Source organism: Rhea pennata, chromosome 13 (genome assembly GCF_028389875.1).
Source record: "Rhea pennata isolate bPtePen1 chromosome 13, bPtePen1.pri, whole genome shotgun sequence".
Lineage (NCBI taxonomy): Eukaryota > Metazoa > Chordata > Aves > Rheiformes > Rheidae > Rhea > Rhea pennata.
Window position 1 is genome coordinate 907,501 of NC_084675.1, and position 17,073 is coordinate 924,573.

Below are 17,073 nucleotides of genomic sequence, written 5' to 3' on the forward strand. Positions count from 1 at the left end.
CCACGTACACTCAATCCCAGGGAAGTAACTGCAGAAGGGCATCCCAGTCCCGAGGGGTTCCACAAGTTGGCAGATCCACTGTCACCTACCTGCAAAGAGTCCAGCACAGCCTCTGGGGCCAACCTGTTCACATCCTTCAGGGGAAGGTGGAAGCGGAGTCACTAGGCCTGATGCTGTTCTCCTTATGCAGTCGCAGTCCCTCTGCAGGGTACAACTCTCCTCCGTCACTGTTACGACGATCGATCACGCACACAGTCATGGGGAAGGTGACTGAACATCCCCAGCGACAGGTTCCAGGTTCACTGCCTTGAGCGCTCTTCAGCACTGAAGAAAGGAGTTTGAGTGACTGTGAATAACTGCTTTACTCTTGTAACAGTGGTCCTAAGGAGAGATTGTAGAATCATAGAATCAGTAAGCTTGGAAGGGACCTCTGGAGACCATCTAGTCCAACCTCCCTGCTCAAGCAGGGTCACCTAGAGCATGTTAGACAGGGTTGCATCCAGGTGGGCCTTGAATATCTCCAGAGAAGGAGACTCCACAACCTCTCTGGGCAACCTCTTCCACTGCTCCGTCACTCTCACAGTGAAGAAATTCCCCCTCACGTTCAGGCGGAACTTCCTGTGTTCAGTTTTTGCCCATTGCCTCTTGTCCTGTCACATGGGAAATCTCATAGCTGGCGTAAGAAGGAGTTAATTTCAGACCGTAACAATTAACCCTGTCCCAGCAGCGAAAGCAGGTGTTGTCTCTCAAGGTCCTGACAGAAGGAGTTAAGCCCAGAGGACCATAATTAACACTGCCCCTTATCTCAAAGTCCTGATATCCTCCCTTCTGGAGTGTGAGGCACAGGAATGCAGGACTGCTTGTAGCTGCAGTGAGAACACCTCTGACTTACACAGGGGTATAGACAGTGTCACTTTCTAGGGTTTCAGGTATGTGGCTTGTTGTGAGGATTTTCAGCTATGGCTTTTATCCTTTCTGGATTAATTATTTGCTGTCCCTCCTTCAGAATGAATCTCCAATACTTCAGCTCTGTGCAACACAGCTGGAGCTTAGATGGAGATGCACAATGCCCTTTAGTTGCTAATGCAGTTGATAAATATACAGTATCCTTTAAACAATCATCAGAATTTTGCTTGTTATCAATAAATCATCTGCATATTGTCTTAAAATCGATCCACCAGGAAACTCAATATCTTTCAAATCTTTTTTTTTTCCAGTATTTGGGCGAATATGGTAGAGACCCAGTAACCCTTGCAGAAGTCACGTCCGTGTTAACGGCTGTCATTTCCAAGTAAAGCAAATTAGGGCTGGCTCTTTTCATCTATTGGAATGCTAAAAAAAAGAAATGCAGCAGTTAAGTGATCACAGTAAAATATCCAGCCCAATGCAGTGTTTGCAGAAGGATCAGGTACCGCTGGAGGAGGAGTCACCATATGTTGACTGATAGTCCGCAAATCTTATACAAAGGCTATGCTGGATCTCCAGCTCTATCTAGTTTATTCTTTTATTATTATTATTATTTTACAGAGCGTATGGAAGTATCATATGGTAAAACACATACTCTCAGAATCCCCCAGCTATATCTCAGTCTATTTATTTTTATATGCTTTTCCTGGCTTCTTGGGGAACTGGATACTGTTTTACTGCTGGTGGGGTTCCTCCCTTTGTTTTCAAGATCCCAGGTTGGGCTGAAGCTGGTAAGTCAACATCCGTACTGGTTTTTACTCCATTTAACACTTTGGGTACTTTCACCCTGGGGTTCGGACCTTAGGTTTAATCACACTCATCCCCGTAATTATTGAACCCGTTTCACTGGGTGATAAACACAATTCGACATCCAGGGTTTGCAGAAGATCTCTTCCCAGGACACGTGCTGGAGATACTTCAGCTAATGCAAATCTCCCCCATACACTTTTGTTTCCTATTGTTACTAATCGGAGTTCACTTAAGCTTTTTCTCTCTTTTGCTTTCTTCTCCAGTGATTCCATGTCTTAATACCCTATCTTTGGTTTCAAATCCTTTTAGGGTAAAATTTAAAGGAGATAACACGGCTCCCATATCCACTAAAAATTCAACTTCTTGTCCCTCCGCTTTTCCTATTATATATCCCTTCTGATCCAAGTGGATGCCTCACAAACTAAAAATCCCTAGATCTTATCTCCCCCAAGAGCTGTCAGAATCTCCCGCCTGTAGTCATTGTGAATGATTTCTTTCACGCACTAACTCTTTGCGCTGGTAATTTCCTTCCCTAGTCAGGCCTCATGGCTGAAGGGGGCATTCCCACTGCAAGTGTTTTAAATTCCCACGATAGCAACACTCTCTTCTTTCGCTCTGTTCTCAACTTCTTCCCTTGCTTCCTGGTCTCGACGAGAACCCCAGGCTTGGCCTTTCTCCTCCTCAATCCCTTTCTTTCACTTACAAAGTCCCTACTAGAGCCACTACTTAAAATCTTTTGTAAAGTTTCCCTTTGCCAGCCTGGCGTATGTTCTTTAAAATACTTTCATGTGTCGGGGGCTGCTTGATCTACAAAAACACTAGTTGCAAGCGCATCATTGAAGTTTCATGGGGTCATTCCCCCATATTTTAGCAGGGCTTGCCAAAGCCTCCCCAGGAGTCGCTAGGATGTTTGTCTAGCTGCTGTCTACATTCCTGTACTTTAGTCCAATTTACTCTTACCTTGCCATATATCCTCATTGGCTCTGCTAAATTTTGGAGTCCTGTTTGGCATATGGCTCCATCTCCTGCATTGTTATAATCCCAGTTTGGATCATTTGCCAATCAGGAATTTCTTTTCCCTCTGGCCTGCTGAGCTAGTTCTGCATCCTTATTAACTATTTTATCTAGGTTATCTAGTTAGAATAATTACCCCAAAGAATCTGGGTATCTCCCCAGCTTGGACTGAATCCTGTGCATATGTTAGAAAACAGCTGGGCACACCGCTCAGCGTCCTTCCTTCACCTCAGCATTTTCCTTCCCCAGAAAGCTAGGGGAGCCTAGCCAGGGCTCCAGGGCTGGTTGGTTACCACATGCAGCACAGCAGCAGGGAAGCTGGCCCTTCCCATTCCCCTGACTGTAAAGCAGGAGAATTAGTCAGCATGTTAGAGACCATAGGATAGAGTCCAGCAGTTGGTACAGTAGGGGTAGGAGGAGAAGGAGAAGGAACGACAGGTAGATTGTCTGGCATGTGAAATGGAGCAGACATTTTTGGAGCACGGTTTGGGGTGCAAGTTTCTGCCCATATAAACATCACCTTTGGTGGGGTCCCTTTCCTCCCTCCCTCTTGGCTCAATTGCTCCCACACCCAAACCCAGTTATCCCAAACATAGCAGTAATTCATTTGAGTTGGAAACCTGTCTTCTAGACGATACAGCAGAGAAGTTAATTCTCCTGATCAAAAATCCCTTGCAGTGGCCACCGTTGCACTGGATTACCATCTTTTGTTGCAAGCAGCCAATCTTGTTGGTATAACGTAACGTAACTGTGCGCTCTTTTGACAAGCCGGCCATTCCATCAGTCTTTTTCCCTTTTCCTTTTCATGTTTATCTTTTTCTAGGGCCAAAATAAGGGGTTCAGTCGGGGCTAAATTAATCCCCCACTGTTTCTGCCACTCACGATGTTGTCTTCACGTAAAGAACATACCTTTACACCTTACTTCATCCCATTTTGTTCCCTTCTCAGAAACAGCATTAATTGTAATGAGGTGTTATAGTCTAAAATACCATTAAAATTTTAAAATCACTGTGTCCAGGAGAAGGTGTGCTGAGGGAAGAGGGAGGAGGGAGCAGCCATTGGAAGGGATGTAGGGTGCCCTATGGCTCAGGTGGGCCTGACAGTTTCACAGCATTTCTGTGTCTTTCCCATACAACACCAGTCAGAGGTTGAACGCATTCCCCTTCTGCTGGTTTCCAGAGTCCTTCAGATGGAACTGCAGGAGGTTGCTCTGCTCTCCCCTGTCTTCCAAGGAGATGTCCCATCCCAGGGCGTCCCACAAAAGACCTGCAGAGCAAACCACCAGCATTGCCTTCTTGCAGAAGGAAGTGGACCCTGCACAGTCTGCGCATCACCTCTCTGCTGTTCATGCACTCCATCCCCTTGCATGCTGCCTCACTGAGGACTGAGCTAAGCAACTACTCCAAGCACTTCTGCCTGCAGGTATCTTGCTGGGTCCATCCCTGAGGTCATGCGTCAGCTCCTGCCTTTTCCCTTTGCCTATCACATAATTTTATTGTGACTCTTTACACTTCATTTTGAGACTGCTGTCCTGCTTGTTGGGAACAGGATAAAACTGGACCTTGTGCCCGACAGAGTTACCTTGCCCCGACCTGACTGGCTCTGGAGGCTCTTGAGTCTCCTTTGCAGGGCCAAGGCCTGAACCTGGTCAACAGCCACGTAGCTGTTCACATGGCACACTGCTGCCGGTGAATTAGGTACCTGGATGGTCCCCTCCACAGAACGGATCCTCACGCTCTGGACTGAGCCAGACTGATGGGGAGCAAGAGCATGGGCTTCAGGGCTCCCCTGCCCACCCTAAGGGACAGGGAGGCCGAGAAGCAGCTCAGGCCAGCCCCAGCCATGCTTCACTGCTCCGCAGCTGGAGCTCCTGCCTGCCCCATGCTGGCTGTACTGGTACTGTCTGGCCCTGGGAAACACTGGAGCTGAGGGGAGCTGGCCCATCCATGGGGCATCCTAGCCATCCACTGCCCTTCTGCCTAGGGTGTCCGTCCATCTTCCCGCGGGTAGTCTGGGTCAGGGACCTTCAGGACAGTTCTCAAACTCGGGGTTTGTCGTGTCTTAACAGAGCACTTAACAGAGTGTCTTAACAGAGTCTTTGTGTCAGGAATTTCTGCCCTTCTTGGCGAAGGCAGCAGAGGGCCCAGGAAAGGATGGGCTGAGCTGCAGCTGGGCTGTGATCATCAGCATGTCCACCAAAGTGGGCTCCATCAGGCTGTGGCTCAGGATGCTGGAGGCCCCCATGTACCTGTACCATTCCAGCAAGGTGACATGTGAGGGGATGTGCTGGGCCTGCACCTTGGGATGCTAGAGGCCCCCATGTATCGTCCCATGCCAGCAACAAGATGGGGTGCCAGAGGATGTGCAGGGGCTGCTCTGATGGCCCCGTGTACAGTGCCCACGAAGGGGAGCCCATGGGACCCCCCCCACATACACACACCTGCCCCAGGACATCCAGCCTCTGCCTGGTTCTCCCAGCGCAAGCACAGAGACTACCAGCCCTGGGATCAGCAGCATCCGGAACAGAGCTTTTTGGGGTGGTTGTGCCAATGCTTTACTGCAGGGTAAAGTCCCATTTCCCGGCCACACACAGTTTCTGGCTAGCGAATACCACCACTCCTGCCTACAGGCACCCCAACATCCATCCACTCCTCTGAGTCATGCTGGCAAGATGACGCCTCTTCCAGGCTGCACAGAATGTAGTGAGAAGGGGCATGGCTGCAGAGTTCAAGGACAAGGGGATCTTGTGCACAGTGATCCATCCCGGCTCGGTGGAGACTGACATGGGGACCTGGAAGATACTGTGGTGTGCAGGGAAGGGGCTGGGTCCGCCCATTCCTCCGTATGCCGCCATAACCCCACCTCTTGGGGAGGACAGCAGCACTTCAGTCCTGAAGCCCTAGAGCCAGCCTCTGAAGTCTGTCTCTCTACACACGCAGAGGTGGAAGGTCTGGAGCTGCTCCGGTGGGGCAAGGAGCAGGGGCCATAGGCCATGGCAGTCCTGCCAACGCTGGGTCCAGGAAAGAATAGCAGGGAGGGGAGTGGGGGAAATGACAAAGGGCACCCAGAGAGCCAAGATCAGTTGGATCATCTGAGGGCACCGAGCACAAGGGCTTCCGGCTGCTGCCGCACACTGTGACAGACGGGTAGATGCAGAACACATGCCATTTGTGATACATCTCAGGAGAAGAGCATCTCAAAAGCCTGGGGGAGTACCAAGAGGATTGGTGTGCTGGCCTGAGGGACAAGATTCATGATGATGAAACACTAGGATAGATGTGCTATTGCAAGAGGTGTGCAGCCCCCAGCAGAGCCCTGCTGTGAGACATGGCGTATTGTGGCAGATGTGCCGTTGTAATGGATACGTCACCACTGTAAAACCCCGCATGACAAATAGGTGCCATGCTGTATCTGCTGTTGCAGTGCACATGCTACCTTGACTGAAGTGTTTCATGACAGACAAGATACCATGAGAGATGTGCTGCCCTTGGCAGAAGAGCTGCAGGTGTGATTACAGGGCAGTAGCTGTGCCATGGCAGCAGGTGTGGTACCATGGGGAAAGAGTATCACAAGAGAGGATGTTGTGTGATGACACCGGCTGTCAGGACAATATCCTGGACCAGAGCCAGCAGCAAGCAGGCCACAAGCTGTGGTGTGCCGGCTGCACGGATATCCAGGCCCCAACCCACCCATCAGAGCAGTAAGGGGTGGGAAAAGGGCTCCCATGACCACCCTTCCCTGCTACAGGTAGGGGAAAAGGGAGCAGCAGCACCCCAGGCCATGCATTTGGCACAGACACGTGGCCACTCAGCCCCTTCTGGCCCGGACGGGGCCCAGGTGCATCTCACAGCCTTGCTGATGGAGGCCTGGAGTCAGAAGCAGTGCCTGGAAGCATCTCACTCCTCTGCTCAGGCACCCCTGGGGTGCATTTGGGGCCTGCGGGCAGGAGTGGGGACCACTCCCCATTGGCCCCAGGCTGTCACCATGGGGCCAAGTCTCACTGGCCCTGGGCTGTCAGTGTGGAGCTGGCCCCAGGGGAAGTGCGAGGACCCAGCTGACCTGCCATGTCCCCACGCATCCACAGCCCAACCTGCTGGCGACCCCCAGGGACATGCTGGGAGCCCTTCTCCACCCTCGACATGCATGCTGCCAGCAATGCCTGGGGCATGTGCTCCATCCCTCTCTGAAGCAGACGGCCTCACGCGCACTGAGCCTGCCTCCTGCCCTCCCAGGGGCTGGGGGTCACTGTCCTCAGGCTAGAGCTCCCCTGTTCCCTGCAGGAGCCTTGTCCAGCTGGGCATGCCCCGGGCACCATTCCGCAGCCCTCGCCTCAGCTAGCAGCCTCCATGTCCTGGGTGAGCTGCATCCGCAGAGCATCCAGACAGGGACAGGACATGCCACCCTGAGCTCCCTGATGGGTTGGTAGCTTCTGGCTGAGCCTGAAGACCAGCTCTCCTTGCACTGCCCCTTGCCTGTGCGAGTGCCTTGCGTCCCACCTTGCGTCGCTGGGACCAGGAGTTCCCGGTGGGCTCCGGACCCGTGGCAGAGGATGCAGGAGGCAGGACACAGTTTGCTGTAGAGCAACCCTCTTTTGCAGCCCAGCAGCCCCAGCCCCAGCTGCAAAAGAGGGTGCATGAGTTCCCGTGACTCCCCAGCCCCACTGAGCTATCCCAGGCTGGAGTGGTGTCCACGTGGCACCTGAGCACAGCCAGCTGGGGATAGGGAGCCCGACTGCTGCTCAGGGTCTTTGCCAGCCCTGTGCTGCCTTCCCTCAGCACCCATGTGGGCCCCACAGCCCCTGGGGTGACCCAGCTCCTCAGAGACAGGCACCAGCCTGGGACACCTGCCCCGGGATAATTTGCTTCCTGGAGACCATGTTTCCAGAGCACGGTTACCTTCCCACGGAACCCACAGGCCGTCACTCATGGGGATCCCCATGCACAGCCATGAGTCAGGAGAGCTAGCCTGGTGGCACTGCTACACAAAACGCTAACGAGTCCTGTGTAGGAAGAAGGCTGCCCTCTGCAAGTTCATACCCCACACACACATCCGGTTGCAGTCACAGATGGACACGGCAGCACTGCTGCTCATGGACATGGGTTTATTGAGGACATGGGCACGGCACAGCGCAGCGCAGCAAAGGGACCTGCTGCCAGGATCCGGGCATGACGCTGGGCTGGCGTCTCACCAGGGCAGTGCTTTCCCTTCCCAGTCCAGGAAAGTCCCCGTGTCCTTCTCGGAGAGGGAGCAGAGCACATTCAGCATTCCTTGTACGCTCACGTCCACCGTCAGTGGGGGCTGCAGGGACAGAGGAGAAACACAACTTTGTGCCCAAGGCCTTCTAAGGGTCAGAGCAGGCTCCTGCTTTGGCCAGCGCCTCCCTGAGCCCATGGCTCCCTGGGGTGAGTGAAGTGAGGAGACAGCAGCACTTTGCAGGAAGGCTCCCTGCCTGCCATCTCCTTCCCTCCTGTACGACAAGCTCCGAGCATTGTCCACACAGCTCCACTGGAGCCCGGCAGCTCTCAGGATGTTTGGTACACAGGACGCTCTGGGTTCCTGAACAATGAGGTTCTTCTGGGCCTGCCCCAGAAAAATCCTACCTTGTGTCCTGCTGAGCTCCCCATGTCCGTTTGCACCCAGCCAGGGTGGAGAGCAGCGCAGAGGATGCCGTGTTGCCGGTACCCCAAGGACTGGCACTTGGTGAGCATGTTCAGAGCAGCCTGCAAGGAGGCACCACAAGGATCACCATGGGGAGGACAACAGTGCCCTCCCCTAGGGAACATGTGCAGACCCCAAGGCAGGGGCAGAGGAGGGCAGGCAAGCAGAGCTCCCTGCGACACACAGTGCTGCCACAGTCTCCAGGCACAGCCACTCAGCACAGCAGAGAATGAGGCTGGGAAGTGGCATACAGCATCTCCTGACATGGACAGGAAGGAGGCGAGTGCCATGAGAGGGAGAAAGGGACTCCCAAGAACTGTTGCAAGTGGAGAGAGATGTCAGGAGGGAAGGAGGGAGGGAGGCAGGGGAGTCACAAGAGGACTTGGAGGGTGTTTGGGAGAGAAAATATTGTCCGGGCTCACGGTGTGCCAGCACAGCATGGCAGTACCTTGCTGCAGCGGTATGAGATACATTGCACATATTCCCATGCATGGACTTCCTCTATGGAGCCACCATAGCTGGACATGTTGATGATGGCTGCCTTGCTGCAGCTCAGCTCAGAGCTCGAGCTTCCCTGGGCAGCCTTCTTCAGCAAGGGCAGGAATGCCTGCAACAAGAGGAAAGAAGGGCCTGTGCGGATGCACTTCAGGAGTTTCTAGCTGCTCCTTCCACACTGCATCACGTCAGCACCAAATCAGTGAGCATATTCCTGCTCTCATAGCCTCAGACCACAAGGTTCCTGCTCCTTGGCACTGACCCATGACTCCTTGCACTCCCCATCTGAGCTGGAGAATGCAAGGCTGTTGTCAGGACGAGAGCCCACTGGGCTCTGGAGCAGAGAGCAGGCCCTTCCCTTCAGCCCTTCCCACCTGCCTGGGATCTCCCAGCTCCAGGAGCTGGAGCCAAGGGGAAGCAATGTTCTCTGGAGCAGAGCTGCAAAGCCACAGGTGGGGGTTCTCACCTGGCTCACCAGCAGGGGCCCAATCGTGTTGGTGGCATACACCTGGGACATGTTCTCCACAGTCTCAGTTTCCAAAGAGCTTGGTTTTATAATGCCAGCGTTGTTGATGAGGAGGTTCAGCCCAGAGTCCTTCAGGTGCTCCCTGACTCTGCCTGCAGCTGCCTGGATGCTGGTGGGGTCAGTGACTTCTACAGGGCCAACACAGAGCGAGGTAAGTGGCTGCTTCCCCTTTGTGCCTCGCATGATGGCCTGATGCGAGGGCACAGGAGCCCCATGTGCCCTCAGGGATGTGCTGGGGCAGGAATCAGGGCACATGGGAGAAAGGGGGGCCCAGAGGAGAGAGGAGCGCAGGGCCACTCCCTGCCAGACAGGAAGGCAGGAGTCTCCGGCATGGCTGGAGACAGGCTGTGGGCAGGAGTGACAGCAGTGGGCCTGCTTCCCCCACTACGTGCTGGGACTGTTGGCACCGCTCCCACCTCTCACTGGGTTGCTGCGGTGTGCACAGCATGCCAGGTGAGTGGCTGGGCTGTGGGAGCAGACAGTGCTGGTTAACGAGGGGAGCCTGGGAAGGGCCCCTCACCCTTGGGGCACAGCCAGGAGCACCTACCAAGCGGGATGATGACCAGGTTGGCGTGCTTGGAGGCCAAATGCTGTAACTCCTGCAAGAGAGGGCACAACAGAGAGGCAGGGACACCTGGGCAGACGTCAGCTCTCAGCCTGTCCCAGGCACAGCCACTGTCACTCCTGCGCTGTCCCTGCACTGCCCCATGCCCAGCACCCTACCCTGGGTGCCCTGCTCCAGCCGGACAGGGCTCCGTGCCTCCTGCACACGTCGCATGCCACTACTTCACCCTCTGCCCTCCTGTTGCAGACTCAAGCCTTTCCCTCTAGCCCTTGAGGAGATGAGTGTCAGGCTGTGCCAGGAGCTCCCTGCCTGTCCTCCAGGAGCCCTAGCCTCTCTGCACACCCCATGCGCAGCTCGTCGCGCGGCCGTGCCAGCTGGGCTGCCCTGTGCCCTGGCAACTGCGGTGCAGGGTTGCAGCTTCCCATCTGAGCCCTTACAAATCTTCTCCTGGCCCAAACATGCCCCCCGGGCAGCACGTGATGGCCTGTGCTTCCACCCCCCAGCAAAGTCAGCTCCGCTGAGCCTCACCTGTGCTCGCTCTCCCTTGGGGTCCCGGCAGGCTGCAAAGACCCACTCGGGTGGGTTTGACATCTGCAGGAGCTGCTTGACAATTCCCAGGCCGATTCCTCGATTGGCCCCAGTGACCAGAGCAGAGTGGACACAAAGCCCTGCCATGCTGCTGCTCCTCCTGCCTCTGCTCTAGCTTGCCTAGCTCACTCACTTCCCTAATGCTTCTTACAGCCTCTTCGACTGCCACCCCACCCACTCAGGCTTGCGCAAAGACTTCGCTCTAGGTACAGTCTCTCCAGCTCTCTAGGACCCAGTTCCTGCCTGGGCACCAGCCCTCATCTCTCCAAAGGGCAAAAGTCACGTGGCTTCTGAGCTGCCTGCAGCTTGACCCCGTGAAGCAGGAGCAATGGGGCAATCTGCCCAGGAGAAGGCGTGCTGAGGGAGGAGGGAGGGAGCAGCCATTGGAAGGGATGCAGGGTGCCCCATGGCTCAGGTGGGCCTGACAACTTCACAGCATTTCTGTGTCTTTCCCATACAACACCAGTCGGAGGTTGAACGCATTCCCCTTCTGCTGGTTTTCAGAACCCCTCAGATGGAACTGCAGGAGGCTGCTCTGCTCTCCCCTGTCTTCCAAGTAGATGTGCCATCCCAGATTGTCCCACAAAAGCATACTGTGGAAGCAGTCCTGAGTGGAGCAGCCCTTCTGCTGGGGTTGCAGGAGGACTCACGGGCCCTCGGTTGTCTTTCTGCAAGGATAAGCACCTTCGTCAAAGCCCCCCTGTCCACCACGCCCATAGGAGCTAGGTGCAGACAGCTCTGCACTGGCACTAGTGGAGCCGGATCCTGCCACCAGTGTGCTGCCCAATAGCTTGGTCCAGGCTTTACAGCCAGGACGTGCAGTGTGGGACTGTATGCCTTTCACTCATGAGCACAGACAGCCACATTTCACTTACAGGGGCTTTCTGTGTTACCAAGCTAGGCACAACTCGAGTCAACTTTCCACGCAAATGCAACCACACCTCTGCTAAGGATTAATGAAAGCTCCGTTGTGTTCACACCCAGCTTCGTGTTTGCACAAAGGGCGGTTCTAGTGTTTCTTATGGAATTATGCTCTTCTTTGTTAGCCTGGGGAATGGGTGCATGACTGAATTACCTTTAGTATCTTTAATCTATCGTGTCGTAATAAATGTGTTGGCATTTATGCCATGTCTCTAAACCTCCTGATGGATCTATGGGGAACTATAAGCCATTTTTAGCTATCTCGGACAGTGCATAAAGCCGTTCCTCTTTTTCCAAGCCCATGGACGGTTCTCTGGTCCAGACTCCTGAGGTCTGAATCTCACCAAAGTTCCTCAGCCAAGGGCTTCTTGTAAGCTGCTTGTAAGCAGCTGAAGATTGATTTTTCTTTCACTAACAATTCTAATAAGGCAGCGGTGAAGCTTAGTTATAGGTGCCATTGCTGCTGCTGTTATGTTTATGGGAATCTCCGATAGGCTTTCCAAACTCTACTGCACTTTCCCGAACCCTACAGCTTAGGGCTGGGTGGTGACTTTTCATCTGGAAATAGCGGACCCTTTGGCTGTCCTGATTGGGACATGAGGAATGGAGGAAACTTGCTGCTCCAGTAAGTTTAGTAAACTGCAGTTGTTACCGTAAGTCGGCAAATCAAACTCTCTAAGACTCAATTTTGAAGTGTCAGAAAGCAGGCATTCTTTATCATGACAGTGCCAGACGCGCAGGGGATCTCTCCACCTCATGTGCGTGCCAAGGCATCTAGCTTTAGAGATTAAATACAACTACTGCATACATATTCATCATTTTTCCAGGAATTCATCAACATATTCATTACTTACCCTAGAACTTCATTATCATATGTAGATGTCTTTGATGCATGGACATTCCTCCCCTCAGGTGGTCTTCTAGGGTCCTCTGGTGGTCGTCGATAGTCTTCCTCACTGTGTCCTTTAGTTGAACTTATTATTTCTCATGCATGCTTTATTCACTCTTGGCCCAGTTGCACAATACTTAATTGTCTGAAAAATGTTACAGCCAGCAGAAATTCCTCTATCTATTCTACTCAAGGACAGGATACGATGAAGTTCCTTCATCTTGTCAAACTCAATATAGTTGTCAGCATTGCCTCCACACAGGAGGAACCATCCTGCTCCTTGAGGGTCAGTATCAATCCCTCCTTTTCTTTTGAGGACTTATAGCTAGCCAGCTATTACCCTCATTATATCGGTTTGCTATAGCTAAGGCAAAGGTTAGAACAACAATTTCGGCATTGAATCATTATACAAGCAATTACACATATAGTTATAATAAAAAGAATTAGCAAAAATAATTTCTTCAACCAGTTCCAATTTGGTAAACCATGAAGTTAATTTGTGCCAAATTTCTTCAGATCCTAGGGAGCTACTATCTTTTTGCACTTGCTGTAATATACCTACTTGTTGTTTTATTATTCCAAGGTCTACATTTATTCTCCTTGTCTCATCAATGTATGTTCAACAGCTAGAGTTCACAACAGCACACACTCCTCCACGGGAGGCTGACATCATATCAAAAGCCATTCTGTTTTGCAATTCAACCTTTGAAATCTCCGTTACCTCTTTTTGTGTGGTATTTATTGCATCTGAGGTGGCATTTCCATTCCTTTCCATGACTGCCGATGTATTCACTATAGCTTTCTCTAATTCACTAACTCCCAGCCAGGGGATGAACCATCTAACAAATGAATGGAAAGCTGTAGATTGAAATGATAGCGGATTGGGAGGTACCGCTCTTCTTTCTCTTCCTGTAGGTGTTGTCACCCATCCTACTCCCTGCAGCTCAGATATTATCCTAATTCTGGGGAATATCACCCCTAACGTACAAGTACCTATCTACCAAGGAGGTAAGACTTTACAAGCCTCATTTCTGCACAACTAATACCTCCTAAACTCTGTGGAGTTAACACCCCTGCAACATCACCAAGTTCACTCGTAACAGTCTGACTGATTTCTTCTACTATATATACATCATTATTGCAATTGCCATAATCTGGGTCATAATAAAACCCTTCGTTTACAGTTATACAGGATGTATCATTTTCATCCCACCAGACCACAGAAAGACTTAAATGTGTGAGTGGACCAGAGATGATAGTCCAATTACTTGTATGATTCCACTCTGTTTTCCTTTCTTCTTCTTCTTCTTCTTTTTTTTTTTTTTTTTTTTTTTTTTTTGTGTGTGTGTGTGTGTGTGTGTGTGTGAGTCATTTAAAACTATTCCAGCTAAGGATACTCACTGTTGATTACTGCTTTGGGGCATTTGTGTACATATGCAGCAATCATTCTTGTGTAATATTTGAGTGGTATTTTGAGCTAGGATCAAATATAAATTTTGGTCTCAACGTAAGGTTTTCCAAGCTTGACTAGCAGCAACCAATAGTAATGGAAGTAAACCCCAGAGGTCCATAATAGTTTCTTCTTATCTTAAGTTTAAGAGGAGCCTTCTTAACTCTAGAATAATGGATCCGTGGACCTTTGCCCCAAACTTTAACAGCTGTTTAAGTTGTTAGAACTTGAAACGGTCCTTTCCACTTAGGTATCAATATAGAATTTTGAGAAAACCCTGACTGTAAATTATGCGCTTGTACTTCTGGAGGTACAGGCTGAAATCATTGAGCCTGTTCCCTTTTCTTTTTAAAACTTTCTTGTAATTGAAAGATACACCGTGTTCACCGTTCACCTCCATCTAAGAGGCTGGCTCGGGCCAGGATGTAAGTTCCTGGTATTGCTAAATGTCTTCCAAAGAGAACTTCTGCTGATGACAACCCCAAGGGTTGTTTCGGGCCATTCTGGGTGTCCCACAGAACTACCCAAATGAATGAACTAAGACCAGCCAGTTCTAATCGATCCTACCCACCGCTGCCGCAGCAGCCACGTACACTCAATCCCAGGGAAGTAACTGCAGAAGGGCATCCCAGTCCCGAGGGGTTCCACAAGTTGGCAGATCCACTGTCACCTACCTGCAAAGAGTCCAGCACAGCCTCTGGGGCCAACCTGTTCACATCCTTCAGGGGAAGGTGGAGGCGGAGTCACTAGGCCTGATGCTGTTCTCCTTATGCAGTCGCAGTCCCTCTGCAGGGTACAACTCTCCTCCGTCACTGTTACGACGATCGATCACGCACACAGTCATGGGGAAGGTGACTGAACATGCCCAGCGACAGGTTCCAGGTTCACTGCCTTGAGCGCTCTTCAGCACTGAAGAAAGGAGTTTGAGTGACTGTGAATAACTGCTTTACTCTTGTAACAGTGGTCCTAAGGAGAGATTGTAGAATCATAGAATCAGTAAGCTTGGAAGGGACCTCTGGAGACCATCTAGTCCAACCTCCCTGCTCAAGCAGGGTCACCTAGAGCATGTTAGACAGGGTTGCATCCAGGTGGGCCTTGAATATCTCCAGAGAAGGAGACTCCACAACCTCTCTGGGCAACCTCTTCCACTGCTCCGTCACTCTCACAGTGAAGAAATTCCCCCTCACGTTCAGGCGGAACTTCCTGTGTTCAGTTTTTGCCCATTGCCTCTTGTCCTGTCACATGGGAAATCTCATAGCTGGCGTAAGAAGGAGTTAATTTCAGACCGTAACAATTAACCCTGTCCCAGCAGCGAAAGCAGGTGTTGTCTCTCAAGGTCCTGACAGAAGGAGTTAAGCCCAGAGGACCATAATTAACACTGCCCCTTATCTCAAAGTCCTGATATCCTCCCTTCTGGAGTGTGAGGCACAGGAATGCAGGACTGCTTGTAGCTGCAGTGAGAACACCTCTGACTTACACAGGGGTATAGACAGTGTCACTTTCTAGGGTTTCAGGTATGTGGCCTGTTGTGAGGATTTTCAGCTATGGCTTTTATCCTTTCTGGATTAATTATTTGCTGTCCCTCCTTCAGAATGAATCTCCAATACTTCAGCTCTGTGCAACACAGCTGGAGCTTAGATGGAGATGCACAATGCCCTTTAGTTGCTAATGCAGTTGATAAATATACAGTATCCTTTAAACAATCATCAGAATTTTGCTTGTTATCAATAAATCATCTGCATATTGTCTTAAAATCGATCCACCAGGAAACTCAATATCTTTCAAATCTTTTTTTTTTTTCCAGTATTTGGGCGAATATGGTAGAGACCCAGTAACCCTTGCAGAAGTCACGTCCGTGTTAACGGCTGTCATTTCCAAGTAAAGCAAATTAGGGCTGGCTCTTTTCATCTATTGGAATGCTAAAAAAAAGAAATGCAGCAGTTAAGTGATCACAGTAAAATATCCAGCCCAATGCAGTGTTTGCAGAAGGATCAGGTACCGCTGGAGGAGGAGTCACCATATGTTGACTGATAGTCCGCAAATCTTATACAAAGGCTATGCTGGATCTCCAGCTCTATCTAGTTTATTCTTTTATTATTATTATTATTTTACAGAGCGTATGGAAGTATCATATGGTAAAACACATACTCTCAGAATCCCCCAGCTATATCTCAGTCTATTTATTTTTATATGCTTTTCCTGGCTTCTTGGGGAACTGGATACTGTTTTACTGCTGGTGGGGTTCCTCCCTTTGTTTTCAAGATCCCAGGTTGGGCTGAAGCTGGTAAGTCAACATCCGTACTGGTTTTACTCCATTTAACACTTTGGGTACTTTCACCCTGGGGTTCGGACCTTAGGTTTAATCACACTCATCCCCGTAATTATTGAACCCGTTTCACTGGGTGATAAACACAATTCGACATCCAGGGTTTGCAGAAGATCTCTTCCCAGGACACGTGCTGGAGATACTTCAGCTAATGCAAATCTCCCCCATACACTTTTGTTTCCTATTGTTACTAATCGGAGTTCACTTAAGCTTTTTCTCTCTTTTGCTTTCTTCTCCAGTGATTCCATGTCTTAATACCCTATCTTTGGTTTCAAATCCTTTTAGGGTAAAATTTAAAGGAGATAACACGGCTCCCATATCCACTAAAAATTCAACTTCTTGTTCCTCCGCTTTTCCTATTATATATCCCTTCTGATCCAAGTGGATGCCTCACAAACTAAAAATCCCTAGATCTTATCTCCCCCAAGAGCTGTCAGAATCTCCCGCCTGTAGTCATTGTGAATGATTTCTTTCACGCACTAACTCTTTGCGCTGGTAATTTCCTTCCCTAGTCAGGCCTCATGGCTGAAGGGGGCATTCCCACTGCAAGTGTTTTAAATTCCCACGATAGCAACACTCTCTTCTTTCGCTCTGTTCTCAACTTCTTCCCTTGCTTCCTGGTCTCGACGAGAACCCCAGGCTTGGCCTTTCTCCTCCTCAATCCCTTTCTTTCACTTACAAAGTCCCTACTAGAGCCACTACTTAAAATCTTTTGTAAAGTTTCCCTTTGCCAGCCTGGCGTATGTTCTTTAAAATACTTTCATGTGTCGGGGGCTGCTTGATCTACAAAAACACTAGTTGCAAGCGCATCATTGAAGTTTCATGGGGTCATTCCCCCATATTTTAGCAGGGCTTGCCAAAGCCTCCCCAGGAGTCGCTAGGATGTTTGTCTAGCTGCTGTCTACATTCCTGTACTTTAGTCCAA

General features: G+C 50.7%; 1 protein-coding gene across 1 annotated transcript; it reads right to left on the reverse strand.

Moving 5' to 3' along the window:
* Nucleotides 1-7,818: 7,818 nt before the first annotated feature.
* On the reverse strand, nucleotides 7,819-10,649 carry LOC134146210 (C-signal-like). The gene is made up of 6 exons (XM_062586489.1): nucleotides 10,503-10,649; nucleotides 9,957-10,008; nucleotides 9,350-9,537; nucleotides 8,837-8,995; nucleotides 8,331-8,450; nucleotides 7,819-8,028 (listed from the first exon to the last, which is right to left on the reverse strand). Exons 1-6 carry the CDS (start codon nucleotides 10,647-10,649, stop codon nucleotides 7,915-7,917), a joined length of 780 nt encoding a protein of 259 aa, XP_062442473.1. The 3' UTR covers nucleotides 7,819-7,914.
* Nucleotides 10,650-17,073: the final 6,424 nt, after the last annotated feature.

Coding starts and splice junctions, on each gene's coding strand:
- LOC134146210 (XM_062586489.1), bottom strand. CDS start 10,649: ATGGCAGGGCTTTGTGTCCACTCTGCTCTGGTCACTGGGGCCAATCGA. Junction 8,996..9,349: donor GGCCCCTGCTGGTGAGCCAG/GTGAGAACCCCC, acceptor CTCTTGTTGCAG/GCATTCCTGCCCTTGCTGAA. Junction 8,451..8,836: donor TCTCATACCGCTGCAGCAAG/GTACTGCCATGC, acceptor GCCTCCTTGCAG/GCTGCTCTGAACATGCTCAC.